This window comes from Actinia tenebrosa, unplaced genomic scaffold, assembly GCF_029948245.1.
Source record: "Actinia tenebrosa isolate PJP-AT-01 unplaced genomic scaffold, QUT_ActTen_1.0 PGA_scaffold16__25_contigs__length_10494907, whole genome shotgun sequence".
In the NCBI taxonomy this organism is placed as follows: Eukaryota; Metazoa; Cnidaria; class Anthozoa; order Actiniaria; family Actiniidae; genus Actinia; species Actinia tenebrosa.
This window is the reverse complement of record NW_028292576.1, coordinates 6046355-6061043: the sequence shown is the minus strand read 5'-3', so window position 1 is coordinate 6061043 and position 14689 is coordinate 6046355. Positions and strand designations below refer to the sequence as shown.

The 14689-nt window shown below is 37.6% G+C and overlaps 2 protein-coding genes and 1 long non-coding RNA gene across 5 annotated transcripts; 2 read left to right on the top strand and 1 right to left on the bottom strand.

The window, feature by feature from the left end:
- The first annotated feature begins 395 nt into the window (after positions 1-395).
- On the top strand, positions 396-7093 carry LOC116292805 (nematocyst expressed protein 6). 2 transcript variants are annotated; one of them, XM_089031305.1, is made up of 7 exons: positions 396-455; positions 1798-1853; positions 3457-3603; positions 4195-4315; positions 4596-4786; positions 6047-6286; positions 6984-7093. In XM_089031305.1, exons 2-7 carry the CDS (start codon positions 1805-1807, stop codon positions 7049-7051), a joined length of 816 nt encoding a protein of 271 aa, XP_088887431.1. In that variant the 5' UTR covers positions 396-455; positions 1798-1804; the 3' UTR covers positions 7052-7093. The 2 variants fall into 2 exon arrangements, with proteins under 2 accessions (XP_088887431.1, XP_088887432.1); XM_089031306.1 differs by lacking the exon at positions 396-455 and having other exon boundaries at positions 1775-1853.
- Positions 2560-8725, bottom strand: LOC148910658 (uncharacterized). 2 transcript variants are annotated; one of them, XR_016119976.1, is made up of 3 exons: positions 8588-8725; positions 6775-6828; positions 2560-2871 (listed from the first exon to the last, which is right to left on the bottom strand). It is a non-coding gene; the product is annotated as an uncharacterized LOC148910658 (long non-coding RNA). The 2 variants fall into 2 exon arrangements; XR_016119977.1 differs by lacking the exon at positions 6775-6828.
- LOC116292809 (uncharacterized) lies at positions 7783-13469 on the top strand. Its single transcript, XM_089031304.1, has 2 exons — positions 7783-8482; positions 11506-13469. The coding sequence occupies exons 1-2, from the start codon at positions 7964-7966 to the stop codon at positions 12652-12654; spliced, it is 1668 nt and encodes a 555-aa protein (XP_088887430.1). The 5' UTR covers positions 7783-7963; the 3' UTR covers positions 12655-13469.
- Positions 13470-14689: the final 1220 nt, after the last annotated feature.

Here is a 14689-nt window from a genome sequence, read left to right as displayed (position 1 = left end):
CCATGCCCTGACTTTGATCAGCCCAGAGGTTGTTTCAGGGTTTGATCTGTGAGCCCTGATATACATAACCCCATCGGTCATTTCAAGGTTTGATAAGATTTTAAGGTTTGGATGGAATGTTCCAAAATTCCACACCATCCTTTCGCTTTGTTAAAGATTTTCCTCTTAATTAAGAATGGGTTAATGATTTTTTTTTTGTCTTGCGTGCATGGAAGTCGCGTTTTTTACTAATTTTTGGAATTTAAATGGCCAAAATACTAGAAAATTAACAACGCATTACTTTCTGATTAGCTTATAATTAACATTTTTTAAACATCATTAAGTATTTTGTTTTTAAACTTTTTTCCTAAAAGCGCTAGATTCGGTTAACGTACCACACAATAAGGTTGATCACAGACAGAAAGGTCTCAGTATTGTTACTCTACTTTAAATTGAGCGTTTACAGTAAAATTGAGGTGAGTTAAAGTCAACTATTTAGGCTAGCTAATCCCATGCTCACTTCACTTCACGTACACGGTACGACATGCCTTAACATTCAAAGGCTTCCTATCGTTTTCCAATAATTCATTCATGTTAAGATGCGGGAATGTCGCCAATATGTTCATACTTGGGGTCGCGGGATTCAACTGAACTCCATCTTCATTCTAGTTCTTGAAGCAACGCTTTACCTGACTATAACTAATTTTACTCTGATGAAAAAACTGATAATATGCGATGTACAAAACAAAAGTACTTTTCATGGTTTTGTGTGAGTTTAGCATCAATATGATTTATTTTTGCGGTTTGATATCGGCATCAGGACCAGAGAAACTTAATTAAAAAAACAGAGTCTTTCAAATAATTTATCAATGTTGTTTCTGATTTGTTGTGGCAATTTTCAAATGTCAGTTAGTGAGCGCACTTTTTTGTTGATCTTATTTGATATTCTACCCTGCAGGAGTTCAAAGGAGACTATGTTCGCAGGGTATTGATATTCTAGATGTTTATCATTTAATTTGTATCAGTAATTGATATTGCACTTATTCAGAGATATGTTTTAGAATTTACTGAATTTTCTATCCTAAACTCAATTTTAAAAGAAAAGTATTCGACTTTATCCCAATGCTAATTATTCCATGCACCTATCAGTTTTATCTTTCCTTATTATCGAAAACAATGTAATTCTTCGCAATCGTGGCATGGCGACTTTTTTTACAGCAGGTCAGTGACCTTTTCTTTTCTTGAACAAAGACCAACCACATGTATATACTTAAGACCACTTCAAGTTTTGAAGTGGGTTAGACTTGTCCTCGAGAAAGGTGCACGCGAACTAAAAACGACACTTGGATTGAAAAAGGCAGCAATTTTACTTAAACGTCTTTCTCATTACGACCTAATAAATGTGGCTAAGATATTACTCGGGCTTTCAAAGAAATTCCCGAGGTATAAATTGGGCTTTGTTTTTGACGTTCAGTCACAAATCGCAGTTGCGTTCAAAGTACTGCAGTTGCTATCTATTGTAATGGTAATGGTAATGTGGGTTCAAAATATTTGACTTTCAAGGACAAACACCTTTCCGAAAGTCTAACAGACTTTGCACCATCTAAAAGGATGACAGTGTTCACGAAGAATTCTTTTGATTTTCTGCTATGAAACCCGAGTTCACGCAGATATGTGTCTAGTTCTTTTTTTATAAGCAGCCATGCAAGCATTTCAGTTAGTTGTTATCAGTCTTCTCGATGACACTTACTTTTCTTTTTCAATAGACATTGCGACTTTATATTTGGTTTAGAAGATTATCTTCTGTCCTTCACATAGGTTAGCCATGCATTCAGTTGTCATCGGTGTCTTGATGATATTTGCAATTAATGCAGGTACGTATTAAAGATGAAACTTTGTTCCTACCTTAAATTTTTCGCTTCCTATATTATTTTTTTAAAGAAGTTAATACATTGGGAAGGGAAGGAGAGGAGGCGGAGGCGGAGGAGGGAGGAGGAGAGGAGGTAGGAGGAGGCGGAGGAGGAGGAGGAGGAGGAGGAGGAGGAGGAGGAGGAGGCGGAGGAGGAGGGAGGAGGAGGAGGAGGAGGGGAGGGGGGGGGAGAGGAGCGGGAGGAGGGGTGAGGGGGGGGCGTGAGGAGGGGGGGTACGGGGAGGCTTCAGAGTCGCCGCCTTCTCTTACTTCTTCTACTTCTTCTCTTGTGTCTGATTATACGATTATGTGTCTGGTTCTCTCTCTTCTCCTTCTTCTACTTCTTCTTCTTCTTCTTCTTCATTGAAAATTCTTTCATTAAATCTGAATTCAACCAAGATGGCGGCTACTGTGATGCGGACATGTGCAAAGAAGAATGACTTGAGTCTACGTCTAAACATCGATCGTCTACTTTTATCATATATGCTAGTTTATTACCATATTGAAATTTAATAACTTTTAAAATGTCGCAATAGTTTATAACTAAAGTAAAGCATTTGAGTTCAAAAAACTAGTGAAAGTAAAATGAAAAATTCAACGAGGATTCAGGTGCTAGTCATTATCAATTAAATGTTAAGAAAATGATGGACAAGAAAAATTATGCAAAAAAATAAAAGCATATGATTTTTTATTTAAATTTTATTCAATATGGCATCGCATTAGAGTTGAGTCTCTACTAAATGTTATAGTTCTTGCCTTGCCTTGCTTGCCTTGCCTTGGACTTGATTATCAGAGAAAAGACAAGATTCAGGATTAAAATATTGCTTTATATTCAAATAGTTTTCTGTAGAAAATATGTCTAGAGCTGAGGCAAGAATCGTTGAGCAAAATGTAGAAATATTAAGGGTGGAGTAAAGGCACTACACTCGCCACTTAGGTTTGATTCCGGCCAGACTCGGCATCACAGATAGAAAGGAGCGTCCCTAAGAACAAGACAAAAGAAACCAATGAGAACAAGGTGGGCAAGGAAACGAAAGAAACAATAAAAAGACAAAATTAAAGAAGTGGGTTAGTTAAAAGCAAAGCCTTCATTAATCCCGTTGGGATTACTAAGAGTGCCCAATAGGTGAACAAGCCGCATTTCTAGCTTTGGTCTTGCGACAATCATTGTTGCCGTTAATCAAAGAAAGACCGAAAACAATGAAGTCAGAAAGAGAATGGTTAGCTTGACGAAAATGGCGGGAAGCTGGTTTGGTTAGAACTTTTTTGCGAACATCATAGAGATGATTGCAAATGCGCAGGATAATTACGCTTAAGAAAGAAAGAACGCATCTCAGGACATTTAACAGAAAAATCAAGATCATCACTACACAAACGACGAAGACGAAGAAATTGCGAGAACGGAATAGCGTTAAGAGTGTGCTTAGGATGAGAGGACGAGTAGAGTAAATAAGAATGAGAATCAGTAGGTTTGTAATGAACACTAGTGCTAAGACGGTCGTCATTAACACTGACCAAGATGTCAAGAAAATTGACTGATGTATCACTGATGAATCAATTCATTACAGCCACACCAGACATGAGTCTAACAAAAGAACAGAAAGAGTATTTCTTCGGGAAAAGCAGGGCTAGTGCAGCCAAAAGAGCAATGACCAGCTATAAGGAATGGCTGTGGCCGAATGGAATCATCCCCTGGCAGTTTGACAGCACACTAGGTTGGTATATGCTGAACTGCTTATGAGAGCACACAGCATACACGCACGCGCACTTTCAGTTCATTCTTATCCAAAATAACGGTTATCGTAGTTTGTATTTTTTTAAGAAAAACAAAAAACGTGCTTGCTGTGCTGTGTTGAGTTATAAAGCACGCTTGGGGATTGGCAGAACACTCGCGAAATGTCAAGAAACATGACGCGCAGCACTTCTCTCATGTTCTGGCAACCCCCGAGTGCTTCATAACTTCAAGAAAACATGATAAAGAAGAGAAGAGTAGACAAGAGAAGTAAAAAAAAACCTGTGACAAACCCCAAGAAAATCATTATAAAATATATAATTGATATAAATATCGCGTTGTGATTGGTTGGGAGCGCGTGCTTGATGAAAGCACACAGCACGCGCGCGCATTTTCAGAGTTGCCTCATTCCTATCTAAAATAATGGTTATTGCAATTCGTATTTCATAAAAGAAATAAAAAACTTGCTTGCTGTGCTATGTGGAATTATAAAGCGTTTGGATATTGGCATTGAATTCTTTTTTTTCAAATAGCTTTTTCATTTAATTCTTTTTTTATAATGTATTATTCACAGACAACGTGACGGTAAAAGATATCATAACAAAAGCCGTGGAACACGTCCAAAGCAAAACATGTGTCAGGTTTATAAAAAGAACCAATGAAAAGGTTTATGTAAATTTCAAATATGGCAATTTGTAAGTATGGTACTGTATATACATATATACTTCACTGCCAGGTCATTGTTATATAAAAATAGAAAGTTACAAAATAACAAATCATAATCATTTCACTGTTTTAAAAGCACACTGACATTAGTATATACTAAAACAGTTATTTCTATAGTGGGCTTTAAATGAGAGTGCCAATGGGGTTAACCAATTAATAATTACAAGCGCTGAAGGAATCTTACTGAGGAAGCGCCGTACTGATGATATATATTAGTTCCCATAACATATGAATCATCCATTTGTTTAGCTGTACGGCAACCCTTGGCTACCTACCAAATACTATAAATAACGTCACATACAGTAAAGCTGGCCTGTATTGTACAAATGGGAGCATGGTCCATGAACTGGGACACGTTGTTGGGCTTCTACACGAACACAACAGACCAGACAGGGATGACTATGTCAAGGTTAACTGGACAAATATACAGTATCTCAAAGGTGAATATTTTATATACTTATTTCAATAAAGTTAGTCACCAAAAACCTAGAAAGCTGAGATCACTGAGGATCGTGGGAAGCAATTCATTTCAAACAAGTAAAGCTTTTTTGATACAAACTGCGGCTTGCAGGATGCTCAGGGGAGGTGAGACTAAAACTGGTAAAAGATGTGCAAGTCCATCAACAGTTATCAAGCAGTTGAAACATGTAAAATGAATCTACCCATAATCCTTGTCGGCCTCAGCTTTATATAGCTTTTCAGGTGGCTAAATTTTATTGAAATAAGTGGTCGTAGGAATTTTGTTGCGCCATCATTAAAATGAAGAACTCGAACACTTCAAGTTTCTTTCAGGCTATCAGTTAATTCTGAACTTTCTACTTTTGCAAACCGTCCCCAATATAAAATGAAACATTAAGTTGAGTGATTGATCAAAGTAAATCTCATTTCCAATCCGGCGCCCTGGCTGGCACTCTAAGGATAATTTCAGTATTGAAAAAGGGACAAAAAACTCGAAGCGTTCACGGTTCCAGTGTCCTCATGTCAATGTTAGGATTAATTCCCAAGAGGTTTTTTTGTTTTCATGGTGCCCCTTCCCGTATTTTTATGTGATTCAGCTTTTCAAATGTCCTCAATTTTTATCTAATTGTCGGGAACATATCGTTTATTTATTTTATAAGATAGGTGCCTTCTTTTGTCTCTATTAAAGTAGTTTTCGCGTTTATTTGGTGTTTTGATGGAAAAGAAAGAAAAAAAAGATTCAATGCAAATTTAACGTTGGGTCACTGATTTTCCTAGTCTCCCCCACAGACTCTTTCAGTGTCGTCACGCAACGCTTTCTCCCCTGAGTAGCTACTCAGGGGAGAAAGCGTTGCGTGACGACACTGAAAGCGGCTGTGGGGGAGACTATGATTTTCCATGCGATTTCACGTGAAATACCCTATCACATGATGACGTATGTCGTTTTTTTTTCAACACGCGCTTTTAATGTTACGTCATTTCCGAGACGATCCCGAGCTTGGGGCTATTTAGAAAATTACATATTTAACGAAGACAAAACAACAAGTTTCTTACGATTGATTAATTTGAACATGTGATGATTGAGTGACAGTCACGTCATAGTTCATGCATAAGACCATACATAATCGTATAAAGAGTAGTTCTTTGCACAAGTACAGTACGCGCACAGTTTACTAGCGTATATAAGGCAAAGACAAATCATTACAATTTTTTTTTACTTTGCATTTGGTTTCTCCGCACAGAATTCATTATCAGCTGGCAAAAGTGGTGGAATGAGACTGTCGATTATCGTAACATTCCTTACGACTACACTTCCATTATGCACTACAGTCGCTACTTCATGGCCAAAGACCCTAATTACCCAACGCTGATCCCTACAAGGAATAATAGTGATGGATCCCTTGTAGAGACAGGGTACACGGAATATTTGAGTCCGTTGGATATCAAGCAAATTAATCTTCTGTACGGATGTACATGTACAGGTATAGATATTGTTATACATTTAACTCACTATTTCTTTCATTGGCTGAGAGTAATCATGCAGCCAATCCTCGATAGCGTTTGAAGTTTGACAAGATAATAAATGTGTTATGTGCTATCTATACATGTATATGCGGTGAAGTTCGCTCTCAAGACAGTGCTAGGCTCGTGATATATGACGAATTATTGGGCGCTGGTTGTCCATAAAACAAACAAATAAATAAATTAATTAATTGTATCATTTCAATCATCATATCAATCCGCCAATCCACGTATTAATTAGTACATGGTGGATTTTTCGAATGGCTGTATGTATCTTGATCACTATTAACCTGATCCTCCAAACTTCGGGATTTTGTATAAATCATCGCGTCGATTATTGCAATATTCAGGAATTCGTACCCATTCCCTCACGATACAAAAGCCGGCAAATGCTGACGTGTAAGTCGACATAACTTTTAGCACTCAAATGCATGTTTTTATTACTTACTTCAAATAGCGAGTGGACAACCAATGGACTAAGAGAGTAACAGTGAAAAAGAACCTGAGAATGAATGAACAATCTCGTATATAAAGGTCAATAAAATGTGACGTCAGTAATTACTATGCTAATTAATTAATATATTCATAATAAATTAATATGCTTCCTCAACTCGAACTAAATAACTGATTTTTCTCTTTCTTGGATTTGATACACAGAAAAAACTGATTCAATGAAAGGGTACGTGGCTTTACTTGTGAAGAAAATCACAATGCAAGCTCGTTGAATAATAAATAAATAAATAATAACAATAATAATGATGATGATGATGATAATAATAATAAATGAATGATACTTCAATATAACTTTGTCAGTTTTATTGAGAATTTTGAATAGAGTCATTGAAATTAAAAATTCAACACTTGATGGCATTGCTTGTTTTAATGTTCAAGCACAAGTCAACCAACGTAAGGTAGTCAGCGAGGTGATCAAAAGATGTTTGAGGGGGGTGGGGGGTTGGACAATTTATTTTATGGAGGAATTTCTTTTGCGCCTCATGCCTGTGCAGGAATTGTTTGGGGCATAATTTGGAATTTTTTCTGACACTTTTCTTACGTATATTTTTACGATTATTTTTCCATTCTTTAAAGCTATGCTCGATGTTTTTTGGTTTTTGCTCAACCCCCCCCCCCCCCCCCCCCCCATTCCTCAAAAATCTAATGGTCCGTATGTATTCCAACAGCAGATTAATCCTGCGAACAGATGTTATTTTCTATCGTATCGACATTCGGTGACCTATGAAAAACCTTTGGATTTCTTTTGATTCCCGTGGCTAGACATGAATGTCGACCAAATATGGGAACATACGCCACGTGTTAGCTAACAAAACAACCCCATGATCTTGCATAATTATTCTAATTTAACTTTTACATTTTCAAAACACAAGTCTATATCAAGAAAAAATCAAAATCCATTTCACGTTTTTAAAGAAAGAAGATCGTTATGTACGGCCTGAACTCGTTCTAGCGGCTAACTGTATAATCGCGGGGATGAAGGGGGGAGGGGTGCGTACGAGTTGCACTTCCTCATTTCCTAGAAATCCGTTCCGGATTCTGGGTTCCGAAGGCACGTTTTAGGCAATTTCTTAGAATTTTGACCAAACCGCGTCTGATCTAAGGAGAATAAAAGGTTCGCCATCATGATGTTCCAAACGGTAGATTTATTACTTGTTGGGTTTGTATTAACCGGTATTATGATCAAACCTTCCAAGTGTCAACCTAATAGTACGATTCAGCCGAATGAACCCAAATGTCTGACGTACCTTGATGAAGTCGTACAGATACTCGGTTCGAAGATTCCGCCGATTATCGACTCTAGAATGACAGACAACTACTACAATATATCCAGAGCCTTGTATCCTTCGATTGATCTACCTGCTCTGTACGTTAAAGTAACGATACAGTTTTTAAAGGACTACCAGAATGGCACTAAGATAATCGATGGTGATACCATGAAGTTGACCTGGAGTACATCATGTACGTATGTCTCTGTCAAACACATCAGTCTGTTTGCAATGACAGTATTTTCTCTGGCTACGATATATCCCCAGAGAAGAGAGACTGAGTTGACCATCACTGTACTACCATTATGTAAGGACAGTCCTTACAAACATGACGACGAAGCAAGAACTAAGATGTGGAGGTATATCGTTTCAACGGTAAGTTAAAATACGCTTTAATTCAGTTCACCACGTACCAAACTTTTACCCAGTTCACAACCAAACGTTTACTCATACCGGCGCTATATATTAGCAAAATTGTACCTTGTTTCCTTTGTGATGAGATATGCTATAGGAAATGTAGAAATCTGTGTGCATCCTGAAAAAAAACTCTGAATGAATTTCATGTAGGTGGGAATTGAACCCCCGATCTTCCATAGTCTAAATTTTGGTTGTCCTACTTAAACGGCTTACCATAAACCACGAAACGAAACGAAACGAAACGAAACAATAAAATGCGAAACGAAGATTTCGCATTTTACAGATCTGTAAAATGCGAAACGACAGACTGTAACCTGAGGCTTTGCGATCTCATGTTTAACTGTAAGCTTACTCACGAAATTAGATGAAAACTGTGTAGCTCAATGTCTTAGAAAATTAGAGATTACTTTGAATCTCAGTGGGAAGAACAGTATAAACTTTCCATGTACCAAAAGCCACAAATTTATAAACTATATTGAAATACTTCAACTCATGTTGTTGTGGCGGCATTTTGAATGCACAGGGACCCCAATCGAATCATAATATATGACAGCACAAAGTAAGCCCACAAGAAGAAAAGCGAGAAAAGGATTAAATTTATTTCTAGTTTTTTTTCTCTCAGAAAAGCATGCAGCACAAACTATGCATAACTAACATAAACATGTGATTAAGTCAAAATTGATACTCAAAGTGATATTCATGCTAATGACATTTTTCTAGTACAGCTGTTATTCAGCACCAGACGCACCAGACTGTTATAACTCGACGGCAAAACATAAGGAAAACGCTTCAAAGAATTTTAAACGCCATACTTTTCTTACCTCATTGAAATAAGTTCAAAAGTAAAACCTTTGGCGCTAAATTTTTTCTCTGGTGTCATATATTATGATTCGATTGGGGTCCCTGTGCATTCAAAATGCCGCCACAACAACATGAGTTGAAGTATTTCAATATAGTTTATAAATTTGTGGCTTTTGGTACATGGAAAGTTTACACTGTTCTTCCCACTGAGATTCAAAGTAATCTCTAATTTTCTAAGACATTGAGCTACACAGTTTTCATCTAATTTCGTGAGTAAGCTTACAGTTAAACATGAGATCGCAAAGCCTCAGGTTACAGTCTGTCGTTTCGCATTTTACAAATCTGTAAAATGCGAAATGACGGTTTCGCATTTTATTGTTTCGTTTCGTTTCGTTTCGTTTCGTGGTTTATGGTAAGCCCCTATTTTAAAGAAGCTTGTTACAGTGAAAGGTTATTGTAATGACTGGGGTTCTTTATAATTATCCTTGTCAATAAGGGAAAGTTAATTTAATATGCCTGGGGGGGAGGGGGGAGGGGCGGGGAGGGGCGGGGAGGGGGGAGGGGCGGGGAGGGGGAGAGGGGGGAGGGGGGAGGTGGGGGAGGGGGGGGGGGTCGGGTGGGAATGAAGATTTCTCCTCAAAAACCATATTTTTTTACAGGCCCCCCTTTAGGATTTAACTTAATTTTCGACCCCTCCCCCCCCCCCCCCCCGAAACAACCCATGAAATTTATTAAATTGAAATTTAACCTTGTATACTATTTAACCTTGTATGCTATCCCCCCACTGCATATTATATTCATTACCTCCAACCCCATCTTGGCATATTTTAAATAAACTTTTCCTCATAACACGATATAGTTTATATGTTTGAAATATTTAGTGTTGTTTGTAGTCGACAATACCATGATTAAAAAACATCGCGATTATTCGCGTTTATCAAGAGAAAATGAACTATAGTTCATATACACTTATTTTAATAAAGTTAGTCGCCTGTAAAGCTACAAAGCTGAGACCGACAAGGATTGTGGGTAGATACATTTTACATGTTTCAACCGCTTGATAACTGTTGATGGACTTGAGATCTTCTACCAGTTACAAGTTAACCTCGTCTGAACATTCTCAACTGCTGCAGTTTGTGTTAAAAGCTTTATTACTTGTTGGATATAAAACATTTCCTCATGATTCTCAGCGATCACAGCTTTCTAGGTTTTTGGTGACTAACTTTATTGAAATAAGTATACATAGTTCATTTTGTCTTGTGTTTATAGATGAATGCCCATAATTCCTTTCCGTCTTGGAATGACCTATCGCCTTTCGCTCTGAACCAATATTTGAAATATGTTTATACTTAAAAAAAAAAAACAGGTGAAGAAAGCCTGCCCATATGGCATCGTCCTTAATTCGAAATTTGCAGGCCAATATACTATTTAGCATATACCAACATGCGTACTTCCTAAGAACGCGCGCGCTCATTGGTTAATTGGAGGTGAATATTATACGATATTCACCTCTGAATCTCGAAATATTGAGTCGGCAACAAAATGGCACCTGCCGGCAATCGTTTTGCTACAATTTCCGATAAAGAAATTGAAAAAATGAATGTAAATGCCATTCCTATCAATACTAAAAAGTTTTGCTAAAAGTTTTACTAAACGTTTTGCTAAAGGTTCTGCGTGAATTTGCCACGCAAACTGCAAGTTTCTGTTTGTTTGTTTTTATTGAATTAGTGTATATAAAAATAAGTTACTCTGTACACAAGTTGGTATTTGCTTAAACAATTATTCGCCTCAGGCTCAGTAAATACTAAGAATATTTACCTCGACGCTCGAAGTCTCGCGTCTCGCGTCTCGGTAAATATTCCCCGATATTCACTTCGCCTTCGGCGATTCGGCGAATAATTGCTAAACATATACATTTTGATTAAAAAATAAATTAGGCCGTATTCGCTCCTATACATCACCTTAGATCCTGAAGGCGGGTCGAGGATAGGTCCTGTAAAACACCTTGTAGTTATCAATCGCTGATTATGTTTACCGGCAACTCATCATGAAGGGTGAGATATACTGGAGCAACGCGTACCCAACATGGCACACACGTTAATAAGTTTCTATTGATCAGCCAATCAGAGCAGTTTAAATCATGACAGAACGAATAGTTTCATTCAGTGTCCATTTTTCAGCTCGAGGACATCGCCGTCAATTCCAAAACATCTGATCCACGAATAAACACTGTTGCCTGTGTAGTGGAAGGACATGAGGGCGATAAGGAACAGCCAATAAAGTACCCAAAGGATAGTGGACTTAAAGTAATCATATGGGACTATTGCTGGTACATAGTTTTGGGTACGTCCCTCTTAACCAGTCTTGTTGTTTGGTTTTACTTACGCAACTGGTTGAAAGACGCCATAAAACCTGGCCCTGAAGAAGACGAAGAAGCTAGATTGCAACGAATATTAGCTGGAACAATACTAAAGATGACAATAATAACTTTTGCAATAACTAGTTTAATTTTTTCGCTGCCTTTAATTATAATTGACATTGCTTGCAAAATTAATGTCATCGTATGTGTTATTGCATATTCCGCTCTAAGTTTTCTCTTTCTATTCAGTTTAGTGATTATAAGTTGCTGCTGCTGCTGCTGCTGTAATTTTGACTTTAAAGGAACAATACTAAAGGTGTCAATAATGATTTTTGCAATAACTGGTTCAATTCTTTCACTACTGGCTTTTATGATTCACATTGCTTACAAAATTTATGTTATCATTTATGTTATTGCATATTCCACTCTCATTTTACTCTTTCCATTTTTAGCGATTTTAAGATGCTGCTATAATTTTATCTTTAAACATGTTAAACCAAACGCCGGCAAAACCAATTTCAATGATTGCTGTTATGAATTAGGACGTTGTCTTCTCCTTCCTGTTCTGTTCATAACTACTCATCATTTTTTGTGGGTGCTTTGTGGAATCATCTCAGAACCCTACTGGGCGACCCCCATCTTTTTGATGGAATGCTTGTTAGGGTTTTCTATAATGTATTCCGTATATCTTTATGAGAAAGATGTGGTTCGTTCCCGAACACCCATAACGGAGGGTAAGAATTGTATAAAAGTTCACTTAGCCACGGCTGTTGTAGCGTTTGCCCTTATCCTTCTTGTAGTAGTTTTCGTAGGACATGGCCATATAGTAAATGTAACCAATGCTGGGGTCATACAAGTCATCATAACAATTACTTTAATGTGGCTCATCAAAAATTCGGGACTGCATTTGAAAAGCTTCAAGAATACTGAAAGCGCAAATCAGCGTAATAGAAGGGAAACGCGAGTGTAACCATTAAATCCTCAAAGTGCGCAGCTGCAAATGACTCATTTGAATGAATAATTCAAGAGCCAGTTTTATAATTAAAACTAGTTGGCTAAGACTAGCAGGTCAAGCACTGAAAAGTATATTAACTGCTCCGTAGAAATTCTGAATAAATCGAGAGCCAGTTTTATAATTAAAACTAGTTGGCTAAGACTAGAAGGTCAAGCAACGAAAAGCATATTAACTGCTACGTAGAAATTCTGAATGGTTCGAGAGCCAGGTTTATAAACAAAACTAGTATAGGCTAAGACAAGCAGGTAAAGCAATGAAAAGCATATTAACTGCTCCGTAGAAATTCTGAATAAATCGAGAGCCAGTTTTATAATTAAAACTAGTTGGCTAAGACTAGAAGGTCAAGCAACGAAAAGCATATTAACTGCTCCGTAGAAATTCTGAATGGTTCGAGAGCCAGGTTTATAAATAACACTAGTATAGGCTAAGACAAGCAGGTAAAGCAATGAAAAGCATATTAATGCTCCGTAGAAATTTTCCAGGTGATTTCCTGTAATAGTATATTTGCATGCTTTATGTAATGACGTTCCAATTTTTTGTAGGACCTGGAGAATGGTAGGATTGCGGCGGAGTACTTTCAGATCCAGTACAGATTCTATACAACTGAAGATGCCTCCTCAAAAACCTTATAATTTAATTTTCGAAGCCACCCAAACAACCCATGAAATTTTTCAAATTCAAATTTGAGATCCCACTTGAATGCATGACATTTTTAGAGCCTTCCCTTTCATGCCCTAAAATATTTTGATTCACCCCACCCCCACCCCACATATATCTTCATTCCCTCACCACCCCCCTCCCATCCCCCATCCCCCTCCCATCCCCCATCCCCCCCCCCCCCCCCCCCCGCATATCAGTTGCTTTAGCAATTGATAAATACATCTTCGACTAATTTGGCAAATAAATTAAAGTAGGCAGTTATAGGGTGTTTACTGAACCTGAAAGCACTCCAAAGTATATACCTCAGTGTTTTAAAAAGTGTACTTCTGATTTAAATTTCTTAAAGAATTTAAAAAATAGATAACGCTAAAAGGTATGGAATACACTCTTTTTACGTACGATTGAAATTTTCAATTTTGAAAGCATCATTTTTAGATTTATAAATGGAAATAGTTATGTCTCAATATAATCACAATGTATGGTAGGATATAACCATGGATCCTCTGTTTATAGGACCCATATAATATGTGGCTGTTGCGGGTTAGTTTGCGTAAATGATCATGCATCCAACATTTATCGTTCACTCAGTTATCTTGTTCTCGTTATTTTTCCGTTGGCGTAAGTCTTCTCCTTTCCTTTGCGCCTGTAGTAACCTGGGGCGAGCGGGGGATTTGAGAGCAGCCATATTTGTTTGACAGTGTTGAGTTTGTTCAAGAATAAGGTTCTAGATTATACTGTAGTCGCGGGCTACTTGATTATAACGCCTCTGTCTGCAAGGAAAGCTCTCGTAACTGGAAGAGTACGAGTTGAATCAGATTTGCCCACGGAAAAAAATGAACGAGCTAGACTTTGAATTTAGCCAAAGACTACTAGCCTACTAAAAGTCTACTTTTCAATGTAGTAGTTTGGTAATTAATTAATAAACGTAACTCTAATATTAAAACTCAATACAGAATGTATTCAGTGATGCAGGAAAAGACGTCATTATGGATCGTATGCAGCTATATTTCAAGGCGGGTTTTGTTGAATTGCATACCAAGTCGGTATTGTGGACGGCGTATGAAATAATGTCAGCACAGTAGAAAATATGCCGGAGAAACGTGAATGCAATTTAAATATGTTTGAGAAATTATTGTAGCTTTGAATTCACATCACCCACAGCCCATTTAGGGCTTGGTATACAACATGCAACAAAACCTAGCTTCACCAAACTTCAGTTTAAAATACTCTGTATCACGGCAAGTCAGCGCCTCAGTTTCCGGCCCGTGGGGGGGGGGGGGGGTGGGAGCTCATGAAAAAAAGGACCGAAATGTTCAAAAAGACCTCTAAA

Excerpts from the sequence above, each read along its gene's own strand:
- LOC116292805 (XM_089031305.1), top strand. The coding sequence starts at position 1,805 with ATGCATTCAGTTGTCATCGGTGTCTTGATGATATTTGCAATTAATGCA. Across the intron at positions 1,854-3,456 it reads GATATTTGCAATTAATGCAG|CCACACCAGACATGAGTCTA; the intron begins GTACGTATTAAA and ends AATTCATTACAG. Across the intron at positions 4,316-4,595 it reads AATTTCAAATATGGCAATTT|CTGTACGGCAACCCTTGGCT; the intron begins GTAAGTATGGTA and ends CCATTTGTTTAG.
- LOC116292809 (XM_089031304.1), top strand. The coding sequence starts at position 7,964 with ATGATGTTCCAAACGGTAGATTTATTACTTGTTGGGTTTGTATTAACC. Across the intron at positions 8,483-11,505 it reads GGAGGTATATCGTTTCAACG|CTCGAGGACATCGCCGTCAA; the intron begins GTAAGTTAAAAT and ends TCCATTTTTCAG.